Genomic DNA, 24,168 nt, shown 5'->3' with positions numbered 1-24,168 from the left:
TGTGTAGTATAAATCAAACTGCGGCACTCCAAACGCCCCCCCACCCCCTTTTCCAGTGGCATATAAGTCTTAGCTAGAGCCACCCGGCAGCGTCCTCCATTCCATATCAAATCCGTCAGTAGACTGGACAAAGGCGCAAAGTAGTTCTTGGGGAGCTTTAGCGGTAAGGCCGACAGATAGTACAGGATCCAAAGTAATATGATCATTTTAGCTATTGCTACTCTTCCTAAGGGTGTGAGTGGGAGTGAACACCAAAAGGACATCAAGCCTCTTATAGATCTAATCGTCCTGTCTAAATTTCCCTCTCTGAGGTCCAGTTCATCATGGTATATTTGCACTCCCAAATATTTGAAGGTGGTGTAACACCATTGTATATTATGTGCAGGGGAGGTTTCTCTTTTGGGGTTCGGAATCTATTACAGCGGGAACAGGCATGACTTTGGCCAGTTTACATGTAGGCCTGATATGTCCCCAAATATATCTAGTAGTTGTAGTAGGTCTGGCAGGGATTCAGATCGATTGCATAAGTATATTAATGCATCATCTGCATATAGGGAGATGATTTTGTGTTCACCCCCATCTAGAATACCCCAGGGTGGAGCCTCACATCGTAACCGAGCCACGAGCGGCTCAATTGCCAATGCAAACAGGAGTGGCGATAATGGGCAACCTTGTCTGGTGCCTCTACTGATCGTGAACCTCTCTGATATAATTCCGCCTGTCTTAACTCTTGCCTTCGGGTCTGCATACAGCATTGCTACCCACCTTGTGAATGTGTTTCCGAAACCCATGTGTTTGAGGGCTTCCATCAGGTATGCCCATCCTAATGTGTCGAATGCTTTTTCTACATCTAGCGAGACCGCCGTTCGCAAGTGGTCTAATTCCGGGGTCTCGGCTATTAATCTTAAGAGGCACCTGATATTGATATGAGTACTGCGGCCGGGTATGAAACCCGATTGATCTGGGTGAATTAATGTCTGCATCATCGGGAGGAGACGGTTTGCCAACACCTTCCCCAGCAATTTGCAGTCAGAGTTCAGCAAAGATAGGGGACAATAGGACCAGACATCCAGAGGGTCACGTCCTTTTTTGTGGAGGACCACTATGACCGCCTCCCGTTGTGATTTTGGGAGGTGGCCCTTTTCATATACCTCTTGCAGCATTTCTAGGTATAGTTTTGCCGTCTGTGTTGAGAAAACCTGATAGTACTCTGCTGGGAGAACATCTCCACCTGGGGCTTTATTATGGGCCATTTGCTTCAGGGCTTGCTGGATCTCGTCCATTTCTATTGGTTTTTCCAAATCTAATGATTGTGCTTCCGTTAAGCGAGTTAATTGGGATGTCTGGAGGAATTCTCTCAACTGTTCCTCCGACGGGACGGGGGCGCGCTCTGTACAGAGTGGCATAGTATAGTTTAAAGGCCTCTTTTATCTCACGTTGTGTATTGACTATTTTGCCCGTATCTAACCGAATGGCATTTATGGTGGAGTGCTGTTGCTCACCTTTCACCAGCCATGATGATAATCTGATAGATCGGTCCCCCTCGGCATGCAATCTTGCCGTATAATGCCGGTAGTCAAATTTCCTCAAGCGAGCATCAGTCTCAGTCCATTGCGCTTTTAATTCAGTCACTTCTTTCATGTCTCCCTGCCTCCCTCCACCCTCCTCTCTGCCTCCCGCAATCTCCCCTCAACACCATGTAGCTCCGCGATCAACGTGCGTCTAACTCCGCCAGACGGCAACATACATAAACCTCGTATTACCACCTTGTGCCTGTCCCACCTGACTGCTCTCGATTATGCCGATTTTGCGTTTATCCTGAAATATGATTTTATACCCTCTGCTAACTCGGCACAAAAGGGGGGATCCCGTAATAGGGAAGGCTGCAGGCACCAACTAGGTCTACGAGCCACCATCCTGCCCCATCGCATTGTAGTAACTAGGTGACTGTGGTCTGATATAGTTTTAGCTAGGTATGATGCTTTGTCCATGAGTTGAGTGAGTTCGCTGGAGCATAATAGCAAATCTATCCGGGTGGGGAGTTGATGTACTGAGGAGAAGAAGGAGTATTCCCTGTCTGTGGGGGTTTGAGTTCCTCCAAACATCCTGGAGTCTCCTCTCTGTCAGCCAAGTTCGCAGCACTTGGGAGAGTCTTCTACTTTGAGCGCCCTCGAGCGGAGGGTGGGATCTGTCTATATTTATGTCTGGAACGCAGTTGAAATCTCCCCCACCCCAAATGCTGGGTATCGACGGATCCCATGATAAGGTGGATAATAAAAAATCTCCCTGTTTAATATTGGGTGCATATATTCCTGTTATGGTCAATTGTTTTCCATCTAATTCTCCCCACAAGTGAACATACCTGCCGTCCTTGTCTATTTGTGTGTGTTTGATTCTATAGGGGACCCCGGTAGCTATCCATACCAACACCCCCTTTGCGTATGTCGGTGCTTTAGTGCCATATATTGTTCCCGGCCATTTCCTGTCAACACTACCCAATTCGGCGTTTGTGAGGTGTGTCTCCTGAAGTATTGCTATGTGTATTGCGTGACATTTGAGGTAATTATATATTCTGCTGCACTTGGAGGTATTAGCCATCCCTCTCACATTCCAGGTGAGAATATTATATATAGTCATGGTTTCAGAACAACTTTACTTTGTAATCCCCCTCTGTCAGTCAAGACCCCCCCAACCAGAGGCCCCCCCTCCAACCAACCTCCCTCGCTGATTGTAGAATATATAGCGCATGTAAGGAAAGGTGTAAAGGTGTAATAAAACTAACAGTAACCAAAACATCAATAAACTGTATAGCACAACCGGTGCCAGCAAATACGTTACTCCAATATAGGTCCATTTGGTAGCCCGTGTGGGGACGAGGGCGTGGTCGCTGAGAATCTGAGTTGGCGATTGCTCGTGACCCAGATGATCATGTCTTCCTGAGAGTCTCCGCCGCCCGGACATTCGTCCACATTCGGCCCCCCGGTGTGGTAGTTGATCCGGTTTCCTTTTCCGGGTTCTGGGTTGGTACCCTCGCAGCCAAAGGAAACGTAGCATATCTGGGTCATTGTTCTCAAGCCTCCCCCTCACTGCCCATCTGTCAGGGCTATTTATGTCTCGTAGTGTTAATTTGTGTCCCTTAGGGCTCAAAGCTCTGGTGTTTCCAAATCCATCTGTTTTATTTCATATGTCATCAGCCGTGCGTGGTGTCAGGTCGGGCCGGTTGTAAGTGGCGACGAAGGAGGGCTTAAGTGACCTCGTGAGGAATTCCCATTTTCATTCCTGGATAGTGCTGGCATGGTCACAAACCTATTTGCTTCTTTCAGGGCTTGTACCTGTGCGTCATCTGCTTGTAGCTTTGATGGGCATGCTTGGAACCCGTTTCTTCGTTGAGGAAGCTGTTCCAGCCATTCCCTGTTTCCATCAGGCTCCTCCACTGGTTCTGCTAGGCCCTTGGCGTGCAGCCATATCCATGCATCCTCCGCCAGTGGGAAGAAGAGAGTTCTGTACCTGTCTATCACTCTTAATCGGGCCGGAAACAAGAGGGAGAATGTGAAGTTCTTGACTCGGAGCACCTGCTTTACTTTAGTGAAGGTGGCACGTCTACGCTGAACTTCCACTGTGTAGTGGTTTCCGAGTTCTCCAAGCGGATAGGACCTTGAGGTCGAAAGCCCTGTATCACTTGATCTCTATCCCTGTAATTTAGGAATCTCGCAATCTGGGTGATGTGCCTGGCTGGAACGGACGGCCCGGGACCCGTTGGGCCAGCTCTACCACCAGCATCGGTGACATATTTCGGGTCAACACTGTGTCCTTTAGCCATCGCTCCAGGACGAGTTTAGCATTGGGAAGCTCCGTTCGTTCCGGGACACCCAGGAACCTTACATTGTTCCTGCGTGATCGGCCCTCAGCGTCCTCGGCTCTGCGTTGTAGCTGCGTCACTTCAGATTCCATTCGTCTGATTTGAGCTTTTATTTCAGATATTACAGGTTGAGTGCATTGTTGACCCTTTCCGTCAATTTACGGTGATCTGCGTGGAGGAGATTATCCTCTAGTACCACCGAGTCTATTTTCCCCTCCCGGGAGGCCTTAGTGTCTAGTATCACCTGCAGCACCTTGTCAAATTGCGCTGAGTGAGTGGCCAGAGTCTCCGACATCCTATGTAGAGCGTCGGCTTGAGGTCTCGATTCTCCCTCTGCGACAGGTGTCACATGTTCTGTGCTGGTGTGTGCCCTCTGTGGCTTTGGTTTAACCATGGTCGTCCGCGGCGTGTCTTTGTCCTCCGCCAGGTGAGTTGTCGTCAACCCGGGTCCCGTTATGTACCGCAGTCCGCCCCGGCCGTACGGCAAGACACAGGGCCCCCGATCAGGCGCTCTCGTCCCTGTTTGTTCCTGCGATGCCTGTCCCCCACTCCCTTCTCGCCTCGTCAGGTGTCTGCGTGCTGGTCCCTTGTATTATAGACCCCCTGGGGATCATAATGGCAATTGTTCCTGCGTTGCTGGGAGGGAGTGGTCAGGGGTACTGTTTTACTTGTCGAGTTTTAAAATGATAAACTCTTTAATACAGTTTGCCATTTATTCGGTATCTCCTCACCTCGGTGTGCCACCCAGTATTAACCAGTCTAGAGTTTTTTTTCTTTTTTTTCCCACTTTATCCTTTCGCCGATGCGTGCCAGCACTGTTTGTGATTTCTGTCACGGGGTGGAGGGGCACCAGCGGGGCGCGCACTCAACGAGGCCCCGTAGCCGCACCGCCGGGCGATCCAGCCACTCACTTCCTCGCGGTCCTTGCAGCGCGAGCACACGAGGCTTGTTCCGAGGCCTCTCGGGTCTCGTAGGGGCTCTGGTTTGCTCTCGTTGCCGCTTAGCTGTGCTTCCTCAGTTTTTGGGCGCCCAGCCTTCAGGGGCCCCGCTCACCCCGCACCGCTGGGTCCAACGATCTTCAGTGAGGCGGGAAGGCGTCTCAGTCTACGCGCGAGCCCAGCGTGTCTAGTTCAGCACCGAGAGTCGCCGGCTGCTCCCAGGGGGTCTGCAGCGCCAAGACGACGATACAGGCGGTCTCAGGAACGGCCTAATAGTCCTATCTTTGGTGGGCCACGAGCGGAGCTCAGATTAAGCGTCCGCTCCGGCCGCCATTTTGGCAATGCCCCCCATACAAAGCACTGTTTTAACACCAGGTTGCAAGTATTATCAGTCTGTGAGACGGCAAGAAGGGTATCGACCAGGTAGAGAATAGTGCTGTGACACATCCAGTGATATACTGTAGATCGGGGCAAAGACCATGGTCACAAAGCAACCAAGTTGAGAGAAAGGGCTGTAGGAACAAGGAGTTTGTTGCCCTTGGGGAGGGGGGCAGAGGGGAGAGGGGGCTGTTGGGGGGGAGGTGGGGTGGGAGGTGATTTGAGCAACTACACCACCCGGCACCAATGGCAGCTGGGAAAGGCCCCACGTCAGTTTCCCACGCTAGAAGGCCCTTAATTGGAGCTGCTCGCACCCAATGCGCGGGCTGCAGGAACAAGTAGTTTGTTGACCAGTGAAATGAGAAACTACACCACCCGGCGCCAACTTCAGCTGCCAGAGGCCGCACGTCAGTTGCCCACAACAAAAGGTCCTTAATTGGAGCCGCTTGCACCTGCTGCACGGGAGGCAGGATCAAGGAGTTTGTTGCAAGGGGACGGGGTTGGGGGGGGGGGCCTGAGAAACTACACCATCTGGCACAACTGCGACTGGGAGAGGCTGGCCATCAGTTTCCCACGCCAGGAGGTGCTTAATTGGAGCCGCTCACACTCCTTAAGTGGGCTGCAGGAACAAGGAAGCTTGTTGCCCAAGGGACCGGGGGAGTCTGAGAAACTACGCCACCTGGCACCAACAGCGGGTGGGAGAGGCCGCACATCAGTTTCCTGCCCCTGGATGTGCTTAAGTGGAGTCGCTTGCACCTGCTGCATGGAACGCACACTGGCTGAGTGCCTGGGCCATAAACGGGCACGTGTGTGCCTGTCGGAGCTCAGAGGCGGGTGGGCTGGGCCCATTCTCTGACCCTCTGGGTCCCAGTGGAATGTGCTATCCAACTTACAAAGCAGTAAGGTACCTGGGACTATTCATGGAGCTTCTGTAAGTTTGAATGCTGTGCTTATGCTGTACTTTTGCCTTTAGTCAGTCTATAGCAGCACAGCGTTGTTGGCTTTTGTGCTCCTAGGAGCGATAGGGAAAAGGAAAGCTTCTGTGTGCCCTCCTAAAGCCCAGTCTTCCCTTAAGTCTACCAGTATTGATAAATCCATTCAGTACACCCTTACTTCCACTCAGATTAGATCTGTATCTCAAGCCTATCGCAGTAGCGGCAGGGAATAGGCCAGCCCTCTGTTGGAGAAGATTCTGGGCCTCCCCTGAGTTGCATTCTTTCCAAGAAGGGCTCAAGAAGGTGATGGGTAATCCTGCTCTGGAAATATCCCTTGGCTAAGATTTGTCAAAGAATTATTAATGGAATTGGGATGTGCCGTTGATGGTCTACCTCGCTCTCTGCCGTGGTAGACTATCAACAATCTGTTGCAAGGATGGCCCTTCCTGTTCCCTGTTTTGCAGGTGACCATCACTACAGACGCCTAACTGTCAGGATAGGGATCATATCCTCAACATATTAATTGTTTAGAGCATGTGGTCTCTAGATCAGCTGTCTCAAGCTCTCAAGGTCTTCTTTCAACAGTTTCAACACAAAGTAATCCTCATAAAGACAGACAACATGACCGTCATGTTTTAAGTTGAAAAGCAGGGCAGAACGCACTTGCCGTAATTGTCAGCAGTAGTACAGAGCATTCAGTAATGGGCACTCCTCCATCACATGCGCCTAGTGGTGGAGTACCTCCTGATAGTAGACACCGACTTGCAGACCTGCTCAGCAGAATGCAGCAACAAGTCCATGAGTGGGCGCACCACCCACAAGTCCTCCCTCTTCTGGGGGGGGGGGGCCAGAGGTCTACCTCCTTGCCACTGCTCAAAATGCCAAAAGGCTCCTACATCTTCAATGTTTAGGCAATGCTCTATGGATGAATTGGCCAGGATTTTTTGTATACGATTTTCCTCCTCTACCACTGCTTTCATATGTGGTCTGGGAGCTTCAGAAAACTCCATTCTCTCTAATCCTGGTGGCTCCCACATAGGCCAAATGTCGCTGGTATTCAGCCCTCCATGAAATGTCTGTTGCCCTCCAGTTACACCCCCAATAGATTGGTCCTCCTCACTCAGAAACAAGGGAGAATCTGGCACCCAAACCTGAGGTAGCTCAGTTTAGCAATTTGGCTCCGAAGATCCTAGTGTTGGTTAGCTCAGTCTTCCTCAAGAATGCCTCGACATCCTAAAAGAAATACACAGACCCATTGTGCGAGCCAGTTATACAGCAAAGTGTTGAAGGTTTGTCCATTACTGTCTATCAAAGCACCTGGACCCTCTACAGCCTACAGTCTAGGAAAGTATCTTCTGTAGTACTGTGATGATGTAATACATTCTGGTGCTGGGCTGTGAGTAGGAACATTCTTAGAATGTTGATATTGGAAGTTATTGTATGAACTGAAGATGCCCTGGATGTTCGCTGGCTGTGCTGCTCCACAACTTTGTAGCCTCTGTTAATAAATCAGTACTTATCTTCAACCGATGGTCAGTTACTACACCTCCTCCAGTTGGAAAATGAGACCTTTCTTCCACTTCAATTAGTCTACACTTGGCTTCAATGTAGCCTACATGCAGAACAGGGTACACTCTTCTTTGTCCAAGATCCCAGTTATCAAAGCTTTCGTGGACTCAACCCAGAGTACCACAAGATCCTGTCTGGAACCCTAATGTTGTGCTCCCAGATTCCAGGGTCCTCCTTTTGAACCACTGCCTTCAGGCCTCTTAAAGTTCCTCTCCTTGTAGGTCACCTACGTTGTTGCTGTTGCATCCTTAAGACATGTTAGCGAGCTCTAGACACTCACTTTACAGAAACCTTTCTTCCAAAGTTAATAACAATAGTCTTGTCCTCAGGATTAAGCCTAAGTTCCTTCTGAGAGTGGTATTCCCTCTTTCATCTCAACCAGACCATGGAGCTCCCTGTCTTTTTCCCTCAGTCACAATTGTTAGCAGAAAGGGCCATTCACACCCTGGATGTTTAGTGTGTTCTCATGTATTGCATTGACAGAATCAGTCCTTTCACAAGACTCAGCAACATTCTGTGGCTTTTGCCAAACTCCATAAAGGCCATGCTTTGTCTAAGGCGGGGATACACAGATGGCTTGTCAAGTGTGTCCAAACCTGCTACATTAGGGCTAATGCCAGGCTGCATTCCACAGAAAGAGAGCCACAATGACTTTCCTTGGAAATATTCCCACAGCTGACGTGTGTAAGGCAGCTACGTGGTCCACTTCACACACATTTGCTAAGCATTGCTGAGTGGATCTCCTAGCACACCAACAAACTAGAGTTGGTCAGGCTATTTTAAGAGCCTTATTTCAGTCTTCTGCAACATCCTCAGGCTAACCGCTGCATAGGGGAGTAGTACTTTACAGGCAATGCAGAGCATGTGTATCTACATCCAAAAATGCTACGTTTGGGATATGTTACTTATCATGTAAGCATCTATTAACACTGTGTAATGCTGTTGATTAACATCAGATCTCCCACCTCCCCTGAAGCCTTTGGTTGCTGCAGATTCAGTTCTTTACTTACATACATAAACTTTTTTATGTATATGTTCTTGTATCATTACCAAACTGTCCTATCTATTGCTCCATCCCTACGCTCACCCACTGTGTGGAAAACAATCTAACAATGGGGTTGGTGCCCATGCTCTTTACCAACTAAAGGAGGGTTCACTTTACCTTGTCACTACAATGACATCTCTGAGGAAAAAGAAGCTGAAAACATCCATGTATGTAGGGCATGTGAATCTACAGCACTACAGGATACAAACAGAAGCTTACATGGTCACACATTCTTTACTAAATATGTTGTATTAAATGCCGTTTTAGAGACATCTTTACGGAAAATGCACAATACTGACTTTAAATGAGATAGTGTTTTAAGCTTCTTCTGAATAACGTGCTCTTTAAATAAATTGCACAGTGTTTTGGTTATTTTGTATATGCTACAACTGAATGCATTGTCAACAGTTTTTTATTTTCTTCCAGATTTTGATACATCTGTAGGGGAAACTCAGCGGTTAGACACCAGTGCTCATAAAGCGAAAGCTCAACTTGCCCTTAAAGTAAAACGTCAGCCACCATCTCGACTGAAACGAAAAGAATCCCTTGGAAGTGAAGAGCATATTTTGAATAAAGAGGTATGGCTAATATAAACCTGGAATGTATCTGCTTTATGATGAAATATTGATTAGAAAAATTCTACTTGTTCCTGGCATAGATCGCTCCACCATGCAATATGGTATTAAGCAGTGTGAGCTCTTGGAAAATGTTGATAATAATCTGTTACCCTAAAGTGTAAATCTGTAACCAAAGCCATGGTATCTGCACCATCTCCTCTTGTTGATGTTGCATAGCTTGTTGTGAATCTTCCATAGCATATTCTTCCTCATCCTGCACAAAATATTGGTAGGTGTGTTCCCTTTTATTCAAAGAGAATCCTCTATGTTAATACTCATCTTTGTCAGGGGTGAGATATATTTTAGATTTAACTGAGTTGGGTTATAAGCCAACCTTCTTCATCTGACTCCATGTCAAAAAGGTGCTGCGGTGGATAAGGGGACAGCATTTTCTGGTATTAAAGTACCCGAGGTACCTGCATCAGAAATTAGTCTTATTTTGAAACCCTTTGGAGTTGATGATATTTTTTGTTTTGATGACGTTTGTCTTTGATGGTGTTATGCAAGTAAACGTGGTGTTTATCAGAGCTGTGCAATATATATTGAAGATATGGTATATACAGCCATTGTTGATGATATTTTGGTTAATGGTATTTTTGACGACGTTAATATTATCTTCGTCTACAAAGTTCCCGTTGATGTCTTTGTCGTCACCGTTGACCTCCTCTGAGGTTTCCCTGTCAATATCTTAGTTGATATTCTCGTAGATGGCGTGGTCTTCGATTCGAGCATCAACGATGCTCCCGTCGACTGAGCTTTTGTCGTCATTGGTGATTGCTTTTTCATGGAAGATGTTGTTGGCGCTGCTTTCACTGATGACCACGTGGTCCCATAGTCAATTTCCTTTCTTAGGACATGGAGGTGTAGATAGTATGCCCTGTCACTTTTCTGACAGGATTATTTCAGTTTTAGCTGCTAATTCTGAGGAAGCAGTCTCCTCTCTTGAAGATTTTATTTGCACTTTTCTGTGACATTCTCCTTCAGATTGTTCCTTTGAAGGACGCTCAGAGTTAGGAATGAGTTATTTTAAGATATTTTTAATAAATATCCACAGATTTAAACTTTTGCAGCCTCAGTAACAATCTTGCCTCTCAATTCTTCAGTAATTTTGTAGAAAATGTTTTACAGATCTTACATTCCTTGGCCTTATGAGCTAGATGAAGATAATATATATATATGCACTCTTTATGAGGGTCTTCAAAGTGAAGTCTCTTTTTACTCAACTGCCATGTGGCCTTTTTAGGCTTTTCTTGGTAACCTCAAACATAGTCTGATCCATAGATGATTTAGAATCCTTAATGGAAATGTACAAAAAACAAAATCTTGTCTGACTGAGTAAGCAGTGTGGTAGATATCTGAACTTGCTAGCCTGGGTGAGGAGAGGTGAATAAGATGCCTGGTTCTGATTGACTGAGTTTTGGTCGGAAACTATATATCAACTTTTTTCATACTGTTGGTATTGTTTTCAAACGCGTTTTCTTCTGCAATCGTTCCGAAAACGCATCATCAAGAAAACGCCCTTTCGAGCGCTTGTGCCCTTCTTGGGCCTGTTTGGGTCTACTGCGCCATAGCCTGATGATTGGGACTCCATTCCGATTCAGTCCTTGGTGCCATGCTAAATTTCCTTATACCGACCAGCACTTGGTTTGTAATCTTTGCCTTTCTCCTGAACATCGTGAGGAAGATTGTGAAGCTTGCCGCTCATTTCGATCGAAGAAAACACTACACGATCGAAGGGCAAGAAGACTAGAGATGGAATCAAAGCACACAGAGTCCACTGGCACCCTCAAAGAGTAGCAGACACAGAGGGCAGTTTCGATCCCAGTTTGGGACTCCGAACAAGGATCGGACGCCGAAAGGCAGCCAATTACAGTGGCTCAGTATGTGATTACACTGCCCCTACACCCACTTATAAAAAATCAAGCAAGGCCTGGGTGCATCACTGCTGTCAAGCCGTGGTTCCACCCGAAAAAAACTAATCTCCGACCGGCCCCTGGGTTCGGTACCAAAAAAGGCCAAAACAATCCACCAGGCCACACCTGTTTCGGTGTCTGAGTCGAACAAGAAAATACAAACCTCAACCTCCGAACCGAGCCGACGCATACATTCTTCAGATCCGAAAACAATGCGACTGGCTTCGGATCCAAAACCTCGGCCAACAGCTTCAGGACCGAAACACCTCAGATCCACTTCAGAGCCAAAAACATCATATTACAAAAAAGAAAGGACTTTCGGCCCGAATGAAACATGTGCCCAAAACATCTACTAAACATTACTCTAAGGGCACAAAACTAACCTCTGATCATCAATTAGAGGAATCTGACATTGAACCTATTTTGGAGGTTATGGACAGCAAGCAGAGAAGAATACACATCCAGAAAGAGACTGGGAAAATTATTACTTCTCCACCTCCACAGACTAAAAGAAAGCTAGCATTTCAAGAGACTCTTGATACTGCCCCACCACCGGCAAACATTTTCAAGCGATAGGAAAAGCCGAAATCGCTTCAGCTTTCTCCACCGCATTCACCGCAGCTTTCTTTTCTCACCACAACTGGTCACTCCACCACCACTACCGTCACCATCACACTCCCATACTTATTCACAGGGAGACACTGTAGACCGATGGGACATGTATGATTCGGATCCTATTCAGTCTAATGATCCAGATCTCTACCCTACTAAATCATCCCCACCAGAGGATAGTACAGTTTATAACCAAGTTTTATATCTAGGGCAGCTGCATCCCATAGGGTCCAAATGCAGGCAGAACCTTTAGAAGAGGATTTTCTTTTTAATACTCTATCCTCAACCCATAAACAATACCAGTGGTTACCAATGCTTCATGGTATGCTTAGACATGCAGAAGACATATTTAAAGAACCATTTAAAGATTCATTTAAAGCTAGGGTTCTAAATCCAAGCACTGACAAAAAATACAGGCCTCCACCAACAGACCCATTCTACATTACTCAACAACTACCACCAGATTTTATTGTGGTCAGTGCAGCTAGGAAGCATGCTAATAGCCAGTCTTCAGGGGATACCGCACCCCCTGACAAAGAAAGTAGAAAATTTGAAGCTGCTGGAAAAAGGGTGGCAACACGGGCAGCCAACCAATGGCGTATTGCCAAATTCCCAAGCCCTTTTGGCAAGTTAAGACAGGGCACATTGGGGTGAAATGCAAGAATTCTTCCAATACCTACCCAAGGAACACCAAAAGAGGGCGCAGCAAATTGTAGAAGAGGGTCATGCTATTACAAATAACCAGATTAGGTCTGCTGTAGATGCAGCTGACACTGCAGCTAGAGGAATTTAATACTAACATCACAATCAGACGACATGCATGGTTGAGGTCCTCAGGTTTTAAACCTGAAATAATGCTTAAAATGCCATTCGATAAACAGCATCTCTTCGGACCTGAGGTACACACTACCATTGAGAAACTCATGAAATACTTTGATACCGCAAAAGCAATGGGAGACCTTTATACCACACCTTTTCGGGTTTCCTTTCGGAAACCACAGTTTAAGGGAGGTTTTAAATCCCAAACTGCAGAAGCTTCAACCTCCCATTCAAAACAACCACAGAAGTACTTTTTCAAGAGGGTAAAGAGGTAAAGATCCTCTGCCACCCCCTGCTATATACAAAATCTGAGGACTCCTTCAACGAAGAAAAATGTGTCATATGCCAAACTAATCCAAAAGAAAAGCTAACATCAACCGGGGCTGGACAGAATAGAGTTTGAGATGCTGCTGAAATATGGCAAGACGAACTTTACAAAAGATAGAAACTGATGGGTGAAGAGGATCAAATACTTTCTGTAAGGAAATGCCTCCTTGGCATGGTTACCCCCTGACTTTTTGCCTTTGCTGATGCTAAGTTTTGATTGAAAGTGTGCTGGGACCCTGCTAACCAGGCCCCAGCACCAGTGTTCTTTCCCTAAACTGTACCTGTGCTTCCACAATTGGCACAGCCCTGGCACTCAGATAAGTCCCTTGTAACTGGTACCCCTGGTACCAAAGGTCTCTAAGGGCTTCAGCATGTCTTATGCTACCCTGGGGACCCCTCACTCAGCACATGCACACTGCCTCATAGCTTGTGTGTGCTTGTGGAGAGAAAATGACTAAGTCGACATGGCACTCCCCTCAGAGTGCCATGCCAACCTCACACTGCCTGTGGCATAGGTAAGTCACCCCTCTAGCAGGCCTCACGACCCTAAGGCAGGGTGAACTATACCACAGGTGAGGGCATATGTACATGAGCACTATGCCCCTACAGTGTCTAAGCAAAACCTTATACATTGTAAGTGCAGGGTAGCCATAAGAGTATATGGTCTGGGAGTTTGTCAAACACGAACTCCACAGTTCCATAATGACTACACTGAAATCTGAGAAGTTTGGTATCAAACTTCTCAGCACAATAAATGCACACTGATGCCAGTGTGGAATTTATTGTAACATGCACCCAGACGGCATCTTGGAGATGCCCCCTGAATACCAATCTGACTTCTAGTGTTAGGTTGACCACTTTCTGCCAGCCTGCCACAGCCAGACGAGTTGCTTCACACCTCTCCCTGCAGGAACTGTAACACCTGGCGGTGAGCCTCAAAGGCTCACCCCCTTTGTTACAGCGCCACAGGGCATCCCAGCTAGTGGAGATGCCCGCCCCTCTGGCCACTGCCCCCACTTTTGGCAGCAAGGCTGGAGGAGAGTATTTGGAAAACGAGGAGGAGTCACCCACCAGTCAGGACAGCCCCTAAGGTGCCCTGAGCTAAGGTGACCCCTGCCTTTAGAAATCCTCTATCTTAGTTTTGGAGGATTCCCCCAATAGGATTAGGGATGTGCCCCCCTCCCCCCAGGGAGGAGGCACAAGGAGGGTGTAGCCACCCTCCAGGACAGTAGCCATTGGCTACTGCCCTCCCAGACCTATACACACCCCTAAATTTAGTATTTAGGGGCACCCCAGAACCCAGGAAATCAGATTCCTGCAGACTGAACTAAAGAAGGACTGCTGAACTACAAGCCTGCAGAGACAACGGAAGACAACTGCTTTGGCCCCAGCCCTACCGGCCTGTCTCCTGAGTCGAAAACCTGCAACCAGCGACAAATCCAACAGGGACCAGTGACCTCTGAAGCCTCAGAGGACTGCCCTGACCCCCAGGACGAAGAAACTCCTGTAAGCAATGGCTCTGCTCAACAACCTGCAACAAACTTGCAACTTTTCTTCAAGGTTAAAGACTTCACTTTTCCTGCCGGAAGTGAGACTTCACACTCTGCACCCAACCCCCCTGGTTTGAGATCCAGCGAACAAACACTACAGGGAGGACTCCCTGGCGACTGCGACCCCGTGAGTAGCCCGAGACGACCCACCTGGGCCCCCCCTGCGACTGCCTGTAACAAGGGACCCAACGCCTGGACAAGCACTGCACCTGCAGCCCCCAGGACCTGAAGGAACCAATCCTCAGTGCAGGAGTGTCCCCCAGGCGACCCTCTGCCTAGCCCAGGTGGTGGCTGGCCCGAGAACATGACCCCCGATTCCCTCCACTCCCATGCCTGTCTGCACCGCTAGAGTGACCCCTGGGGTCCCTCCATTGATTTCTATCACAGACCAGATGCCTGCTTTGCACATTGCACCCGGCCGCCCCTGTGCCACTGAGGGTATATTTTGTGTGCCTACTTGTGTCCCCCCCAGTGCTCTACAAAATCCCCCCTGATCTGCCCCCGAGGATGTGGGTACTTACCTGCTGGCAGACTAGAACCGGAGCATCCCTGTTCTCATAGGCGCCTATGTGTTTTGGGCACCACTTTGACCTCTGCACCTGGCCTGCCCTGAGCTGCTGGTGTGGTAACTTTGGGGTTGCCCTGAACCCCCAACGGTGAGCAACCTATGCCCAGGAACTGAGACTTGTAAGTGTTTTACTTACCTCACAATCTAACCAATACTTACCTCCCCCAGGAACTGTTGATTTTTGCACTGTATCCACTTTTAAAATAGCTTATTGCCATTTTAACAAAAACTGTTTGTTATTGCTCTAATTCAAGGTTACTAACTTACCTGTGTGGAGTATCTTGCATTTTATGTATGTACTTCAAATCTTGAACTTGTGGTTCTAAAATTAAATTATGAAAATATATTTTTCTATATAAAAACCTGTTGGATTGGAGTAAGTCTGAGTGTGTGTTCCTCATTTATTGCCTGTGTGTGTATAACAAATGCTTAACACTACCCTCTGATAAGCCTACTGCTCGTCCACACTACCACAAAATAGAGCATTAGAATTATCTAATTGTTCCACTATCTTACCTCTAAGGGGAACCCTTGGACTGTGTGGACACTATTTTTACTTTGAAATAGTATATACAGAGCCAACTTCCCACACTTTCATTACAACAAGTGCTGGAAGTCGTATACATTGGAAAAAGGCCTGGAAAAGTTTGTCAACAAATTGCAGAAACCAGTGAATCACAACAAGAATCGGAGTCTTCTGAGAAAGGGACAACCAAACCCAATGCCCATCCACTTAGAAAATCAATGGCTACCCCTCGTCCACCTCCAACAACTTATCAGAAAGCAGAGGCTCTTCAATGTTTTATCCGTGGCTAAGCCAGAACAAAGGCCGGAGGGATTGATGAAAGAACAAAGTATAGAGTATGTGAGTGCAAACATGTTTTTATCTGCAGCTAGTTTCTTCCAAGATGATGTTTTTAGACTTACACAGCAATTTGAATGTATTTGCTGCCGATTTGTATGCCCACCCGAACTGCATGTGTGCATACCTTCGAAAATATGAATGTACAATGAGCTCCCAGCAGCAACGTACTCACCAGCCTTCAGTTCGGTTTGCACTCTTTGAAAGAGCAAATCAAGTTTTAAAGCCACTCTTTAATGATGGCTACGGGTTCACACTCCGTGAGATTGGAAAAATAATGGTCAACATTGATGAAACTGAATTGAATGATAGAATTTGTTTTTGTCAATCTAACAAAAAGCATGAGCCACTTATGGTATTCTCAGCTGATTTGACTCCTGAAGTTCATGCTGCCAAAATAAGATCACAGGATGCAGTCAAATCAGCAGGAATCATTTTCAGAAAGATTTAGATTTTGGCAGTTTTGTGATGCCCCAGAGCTCCGCAAATCATGGGAGTCAACAAGAAAGATCTTGAATTTGGAACAGAAGCCGACAACATTGATGATGACTTTGAAGATATAAGCGAAGAAGTGGAAGATGATCCCATGAACCGACAGGCTTATGCTGTGCCAATAACTGTCTTTTCCAGATCATGTTTTATGAATTGCATCACAGTAAAAAAGAAAACTCTGCTACACATGACTGCCCACGCAATCTATGACAAGTGAATAGGATTGGTGTATCAACAAGTTATGATGACATAGTACGGAGCTGGAACTTGTTAGAAGCACACTGCTCCCAATTCACTTTACCAGGAAAGGATTTACAATTGCTGCTCTTGATAATTTTGATTTTGAAGACAGCTCTTCTTTTTCAGGAACATCCAGCACATGATACTGCCATGATGCCTTTTTAAGACTGTACAAATGAAGTAGCTGCTGCCTACATCGAACAAGATGAACTTGGAGATGTTAACTCGCCAAAACATTGCTGATGCCTCAGTGGACACCAAATTTCCAAATATTGCAAGTGGAGTGATTGTCATTGAGGAGTTGGTGCCTGCAGAGAGATATTCAAAAGGTACGGGCCATATTGTTCAGCAACTTAACAGCAAATTGGAGGAAGCTGACCTTCGCGTTGTGCCACATGTTGAGTGGGCTGTTTGAAATGGTTTCAGTTGAGTCATTGTACTGTCAGATGACACAGTTGTTATTATTGTGCTACTTAGATTTATTGCAATGTTTACAAGTCAAGGATTGTCAGGTATGGATACATTACAGAACAGGCAACAAAAGACACTTAATCCTGCTATACATTCTGTACAAGAAACTTGACCCAGTGATGACCGATGTTCTTATCAAGGCACATCTTCTTATGGGTGACAACACTAAGCAAAATTGGAACAAAGCTTGGAGCTCTAACTTCTGAACCTGTGAATTTTCTAGAAGGATTTGCTGAGACAGAAGAAGAATGTTGATTTAGAGACATAGAAAAATACCTTGTGTGGAAAATGAGTTCTCACTGTTATTCATTTGACGATCTTAGGTAGAGTGAGTTCAAGAGATCAGTACTGCTAAGTGACCTTTCACCGATGTCATATTCTGTGCTTGGAGAGATTTAATGAGCATTCTTTTTGATCAGAAGATGTGTAAATGTTTTGAATCATGCATATGTAGAGCAAGATCCATGTGAATTTGTTTGGGAAGATATTGATGGGGTGCTAAATCCTGAGAAATGTCTAAAGCCTCTTCCCACATAACATACAAGTACGTGTACTTGCAAAACCTGTGCTACAAAAATGTCCCTGTCAATATGCTTGTCTAATATGTTCAACATTCTTCAAATGTAGCACAAGCGATTGCTGAGACAAATAAAGTGAATTATGAAACTGTGTCTAAAACAGGAGTGATAAACATTATTTTTTTCATATTCAGATCATGTATACATAAAAGGATTAAAAAACATTATTATTAGGCCTGCTCTGAGTAGTTATTTTCTGTTTCTATAAAGCTACTTGACCGCCAGAACCTATGGTATTTAGGTCTCATGGTTCCTGAAATATTGCATCATCACTGCAACACATCCGCCAATTAAAAAAATGTCGTCCAGAAAATTTCGCCCAGATCAACTTTGTCTACCCAAGCTAAATTACTTCTGTAATCATCCAGAAACACAAATACAAAATGAAAATCTCTGGAAAGCAATTTTCTTTACAGGGATATATCAGGGGAACAGGATTATTTGTGGAGTACCCCAAGGAGTATGGCTTGCTGCTTCTAAAACCTGTGATGACTTTCGCTGCTGCTCTTGACTGCAGCCTTTTCATCAGACCCCCTCCCACCTGTGACTACATTGTCCGCCACGTTTTTGGGTATAAGTATGGTCCCCATGTATGCAGCTGATGTGGACCACAAGAGTTAAAGGTCATTGGAACTCTTCAACTTGAAGCCTTGTCTCATCTAACCCCTCTGTTGCACAGCACCACACCTGACCTTCAGTTAGGCAACCTGACCTCGAGTGCTGCAGCTGTACAGTCTGTTATGAAAAGTAAAAGTAAAAACATGCCTGCATCTGTGGGTGAACAAGTGAAAACTAGTCAGCTGAGCCATTAGACTTGCTATATAAACAAAAACTTTAACATGTTTAGGGAGCTTCTTATCTTGGTTCCCCTTGAACAACATGCATGTAAGTGACTTCTTGCAAACAAAGACATTGAAATTGGCTTCACTTCCTACGCTGTTGAGAGTGAACAAAGAATGTTGCTGAAGAGAAATAGCCTTAAAAAAAACAGTTGACGTGAATACTTTTTATTTCTTTTTACAAAAAGATATGGCTGAAGAATATTTTTCATTGCACCTTATTGTGCTGATTCTACCTAAGATTCTACTCTACACCAACCTTCAGGTGTAAGTCTAAAATAGATAGACTAGTCAATTCAATAAGCTTCCAGTGGTATAAGGTTTCTTTTGTTGCCAGGACACATAGCTATGCTTGCCACAGCTGGGAGAACTGGGCCATCATGTCTTGTGTAAGGTTTGTACGTCATTGCATCTTTAAACAACAGTTTAGCACCAAGCTGAAATACATTAGATGCCGCTGCTTGTGGCACCAAACTCATTCTAGTGCATTTCTGTTATGTTAGATTGTTTTGTTCCTTTTCCTTTAATGGCACCCTTGTGTTTCTTTGTATTTCTCCTTACGAGCTATTCTGTATTTGCTCCAATAGTTACCTGTCATCTTTTTATTTTCTGTTAAAACGTGTTCCACTGTACTCGACAGCTTTTTTTTAGCCTAGGCTATGGGCAACTCTGCAAGCATATGTTAGTAATAGTGATTTATTGGCCATACTCATTCAAAATATATTATTCAGCACCCAGTCGTTGATGGAGAGTCTGCATTAGAATACGATGAAATATTTAAGGAAAATAGCATATCTAGCAGTATGGTTAATCCAAAATAAATATATTTTTGCAGGATGAAGTTGCTGATGATACTATACAAAAAGTAGACTTTTGCACGTCATATGAAGAGCAGATACTAGACGGGTCAGAAGATCCTTGTGACACTACCTTCCATGAAGCAGATAATCAAAGCATTGGAATGACCGAGCCCTCTGGAAGCTTGGGCAGCTTGTTGGATTCAAGTCCTTCTGCTTCTGTCCAGTCATCTCCTATTCACAAATCTGAGGCTGAAAACAGTGCAAGTACAGTTAATTCTTCGAGTGTGCCCATAAATCCAAGCTCTCCTGCCAAATCTACCAATTACAAACAGAGTGAATCAAAAAGCAAAGTAAAAGAAAGGCATGGTAAGTGCTCATATTTGTGTTTTACATTAAAAAAAAAAAAAACATAATTTTCGTTATTTAAAAACAAAGCAACATTGTTCAGTATTTCCTTACCTAATGGTTTTATTGCCAAGAACAAAGGTAGGCTTGCTATTTACACTTACAACCCATTTGATTTCTAGCATGTGGAAACACCATAGTCTTGTGGCTAGGAGTGAAGCCAACCAGAGAATGTTCTGCCATTAAACCCATGGCTCCGCTCAGTTGAAATGATCTAGCTAAATGTGCTACCCTAGTTTGTATTGGCTGTCTTGACTGTGCAGCTGTCGCTAGATAATTTTGAGAGCATCAGTAGAGAGGGCCTTGGCTATGCCCACTTAGTGGGATCTAGAAGTACATTTTATGATTAGGCAGAAGTTGTGTACTTCCACTAAAACGTTCTTGCACTCCACATAACCATTTTATTTATCCATTTACTGGAGCTTGAGCTTTCAAGGACACACATGACATTGGAATGCTATTGAAGTGTCTTGGATAACTAGATAATTTGTTTGTTCGATGGCATCTGTCGCTGTAGATACGCATGTTTTGCATAGCTCGCCATCTGGTGTTGGGCCGGAGTGTTACAAGTTGTTTTTCTTCGAAGAAGTCTTTCGAGTCACGGGACCGAGTGACTCCTCCTTTTGTCTCCATTGCGCATGGGCGTCGACTCCATCTTCGATTGTTTTTTTTCCGCCATCGGGTTCGGACGTGTTCCTGTCGCTCCGAGTTTCGGAACGGAAAGATAGCTAATTTCGGAAGATTTTCGTCGGTATTGTTGCGTTCGGGATCGGCGTAGCTAGATTCAACACCGCATCGAAGATCGAAGAGCTCCGGTGCCCTTCGGGGTAGTTTTTCGATCCCCCGTCGGGGCCTGGTCGGCCCGACCGCGTGCAGAAGAACGCCGATGGAACGGACCCCGTTCCGTTTCTGTCCCAAATGCCACAATAAATACCCCTATACAGACCAACACTTGGTCTGTAACCTGTGCCTGTCACCTGAGCACAGTGAAGACACTTGCGAGGCCTGTCGAAAAACGCTCCGAGACCGTCGAGCCAGAAGACTTCAGATGGCGTCCGCGCCGACAGCCCACCGGGAGTTCGAGGAACAAGAAGAGGAGGGAACCTTTTCGATCCAAGAATCGGACTCCGAAGGATTCGACGATACACAAACCGTGAGTAAGACGTCGAAAGCCACTCAGAAGAAGATTTACAAGGCCCAGGGGACGCCACTGCCACCAGGCCATGGCTCGACCCATAAATTCGGTGACCGACCGTCGGCACCGAAAAAGGCCCAAACAGTGCCGAGATCGTCCGACTCCGGTCGAGACACCGGCACGCAGCCTTCTCGGGACCGAGAAAGTGCTGGAGACAAGCATCGACACCGAGATACCGGTGTAGACACGGCTCGACGCCGAGACAGTGGCACCGAAGAAGATCGACGCCGAGAGGTTTCGGCCCCGAAAAAGAAAAAAGTCACCTCGGAGCCGAAGAAAGATGCAGACAGGGTTTCGGTGCCTAAACAAACTGCAACCGACCCAGTTTCAGGCTCTTATACAGAAGAGCACTCGCTAACCTCCCAAATGCAAAAGCATAGGTTTGAGGAAGAGCTACACTCAACTGATGTAGACCATACGCAAAAGCGTATTTTCATTCAGCAGGGGACAGGAAAAATAAGCACCCTTCCCCCTATTAGAAGAAAGAGAAGATTGGAGTTCCAAACTGAACAGACACCACAAACAAAAGTGGTGAAAAAAGTTACCCCACCACCCTCTCCTCCACATGTGATTAACGTCTCACCAGCACAAACTCCATCACATTCCCCAGCTCACACCACCATGAGCCAGGGTGACCAAGATCAAGACGCATGGGACTTATACGACGCCCCAGTGTCAGATAACAGTCCGGAGGCATACCCTACGAAGCCATCTCCACCAGAGGACAGCACTGCGTATTCTCAAGTGGTGGCTAGAGCAGCACAATTTCACAATGTAAGCCTCCACTCAGAACAGGTCGAGGATGACTTTTTATTCAACACACTCTCCTCCACCCACAGCTCCTACCAAAGCCTGCCTATGCTCCCTGGTATGCTCCGGCACGCAAAAGAAATCTTTAAGGAGCCGGTCAAAAGCAGGGCAATCACACCAAGAGTGGAAAAAAAGTACAAGGCGCCTCCTACAGACCCGGCTTTCATCACTACACAGCTGCCACCAGACTCTGTCGTTGTAGGAGCAGCTAGGAAAAGGGCCAACTCCCACACATCTGGAGATGCACCACCCCCAGATAAAGAAAGCCGCAAGTTCGATGCAGCTGGTAAGAGAGTCGCAGCACAAGCTGCAAACCAGTGGCGCATCGCTAACTCACAGGCACTACTTGCGCGCTATGACAGAGCCCATTGGGATGAGATGCAACATCTCATTGACCATCTGCCCAAGGACCCTACAAAATAGGGCAAAACAAGTGGTTGAGGAGGGACAGACCATTTCCAACAACCAAATCCGCTCCTCCATGGACGCTGCAGATACAGCTGCACGGACAATTAATACATCTGTAAATATCAGAAGGCATGCATGGCTCCGAACGTCTGGATTTAAACCAGAGATTCAGCAAGCAGTTCTCAATATGCCTTTTAATGAAAAAGAACTGTTCGGTCCAGAAGTGGACACAGCGATTGAGAAGCTAAAAAAAGACACGGACACTGCTAAAGCCATGGGCGCACTCTACTCCCCGCAGAGCAGAGGGAATTACAGCACATTCAGTACAACACCCTTTAGAGGGGGGTTTCGGGGTCAGAGCACACAAGCCAGCACCTCACAGGCAACACCGTCCAGTTACCAGGGACAGTACAGAGGAGGTTTTCGGGGACAATATAGAGGAGGGCAATTCCCTAGGAATAGAGGAAAATTTCAAAGCCCCAAAACCCCTACTACTAAGCAGTGACTCACATGTCACTCATCCCCTCCACACAACACCAGTGGGGGGAAGAATAAGTCATTATTACAAAGCATGGGGAGAAATCACTACAGACACTTCGGTTCTAGCAATTATCCAACATGGTTATTGCATAGAATTTCTACAATTCCCTCCAAACATACCACCAAAAGCACAAAATTTGACAAAACATCATTCCAATCTCCTGGAGATAGAAGTGCAGGCACTATTGCAAAAGAATGCAATCGAATTAGTGCCAAACACACAAATAAACACAGGGGTTTACTCACTGTACTTTCTGATACCAAAGAAGGACAAAACGCTGAGACCAATCCTAGACCTCAGAATAGTGAACACATTCATCAAATCAGACCATTTTCACATGGTCACACTACAAGAAGTATTACCATTGCTAAAACTACATGACTACATGTCAACTTTAGACCTCAAGGACGCGTATTTCCATATACCAATACACCCATCGCACAGGAAATACCTAAGGTTTGTATTCAAAGGAATACATTACCAATTCAAGGTACTGCCTTTCGGATTAACAACCGCACCAAGAGTCTTTACCAAATGTCTAGCGGTAGTTGCTGCACACATCAGAAGGCAGCAAATACATGTGTTCCCATATCTAGACGACTGGCTAATCAAGGCCCATTCGTTAATAGAGTGCTCAAATCACACAAATCAGATCATACAAACCCTCTTCAAACTAGGGTTCACCGTCAACTTCACAAAATCCAACATTCTGCCGTGCAAGGTACAACAATACCTAGGAGCCATAATAGACACAACAAAAGGAGTAGCCACTCCAAGTCCCCAAAGAATTCAAAATTTCAACACCATCATACAACGCATGTATCCAACCCAAAAGATACAAGCAAAGATGGTATTACAACTCCTAGGCATGATGTCTTCATGCATAGCCATTGTCCCAAACGCAAGACTGCACATGAGGCCCTTACAACAGTGCCTAGCATCACAGTGGTCTCAAGCACAGGGTCATCTTCTAGATCTGGTGTTAACAGACCGCCAAACTTACCTCTCGCTTCTGTGGTGGAACAACATAAATTTAAACAAAGGGCGGCCTTTCCAAGACCCAGTGCCACAATACGTAATAACAACAGATGCTTCCATGACCGGGTGGGAGCACACCTCGATCAGCACAGCATACAAGGACAATGGAACGTACATCAAACAAGACTGCATATAAATCACCTAGAACTTCTAGCAGTCTTTCAAGCACTAAAAGCTTTCCAACCAATAATAGTTCACAAATACATTCTCGTCAAGACAGACAACATGACAACAATGTATTATCTAAACAAGCAGGGGGGGACGCACTCCACGCAGTTAAGCCTGCTAGCACAAAAAATTTGGCGTTGGGCAATTCACAACCAAATTCGCCTAATAGCACAATTTATACCAGGGATCCA

The 24,168-nt window shown here is 46.0% G+C and overlaps 1 protein-coding gene across 4 annotated transcripts in view; it reads left to right on the top strand.

The window, feature by feature from the left end:
- LOC138285437 (neurabin-2-like) overlaps positions 1–24,168 on the top strand; it is a 464,888-nt gene that overhangs the window by 218,068 nt on the left and 222,652 nt on the right. For all 4 annotated transcript variants that reach the window (XM_069225350.1, XM_069225348.1, XM_069225349.1 and 1 more), the window contains exons 11-12: positions 9,151–9,302; positions 19,448–19,778. In XM_069225350.1, the coding sequence (XP_069081451.1) occupies positions 9,151–9,302; positions 19,448–19,778 (483 nt within the window). The remainder of the gene's footprint in view (positions 1–9,150; positions 9,303–19,447; positions 19,779–24,168) is intronic.

Source organism: Pleurodeles waltl, chromosome 3_1, assembly GCF_031143425.1.
Source record: "Pleurodeles waltl isolate 20211129_DDA chromosome 3_1, aPleWal1.hap1.20221129, whole genome shotgun sequence".
Taxonomy (NCBI): Eukaryota; Metazoa; Chordata; class Amphibia; order Caudata; family Salamandridae; genus Pleurodeles; species Pleurodeles waltl.
This window is presented reverse-complemented; position numbering and strand designations above follow the sequence as displayed.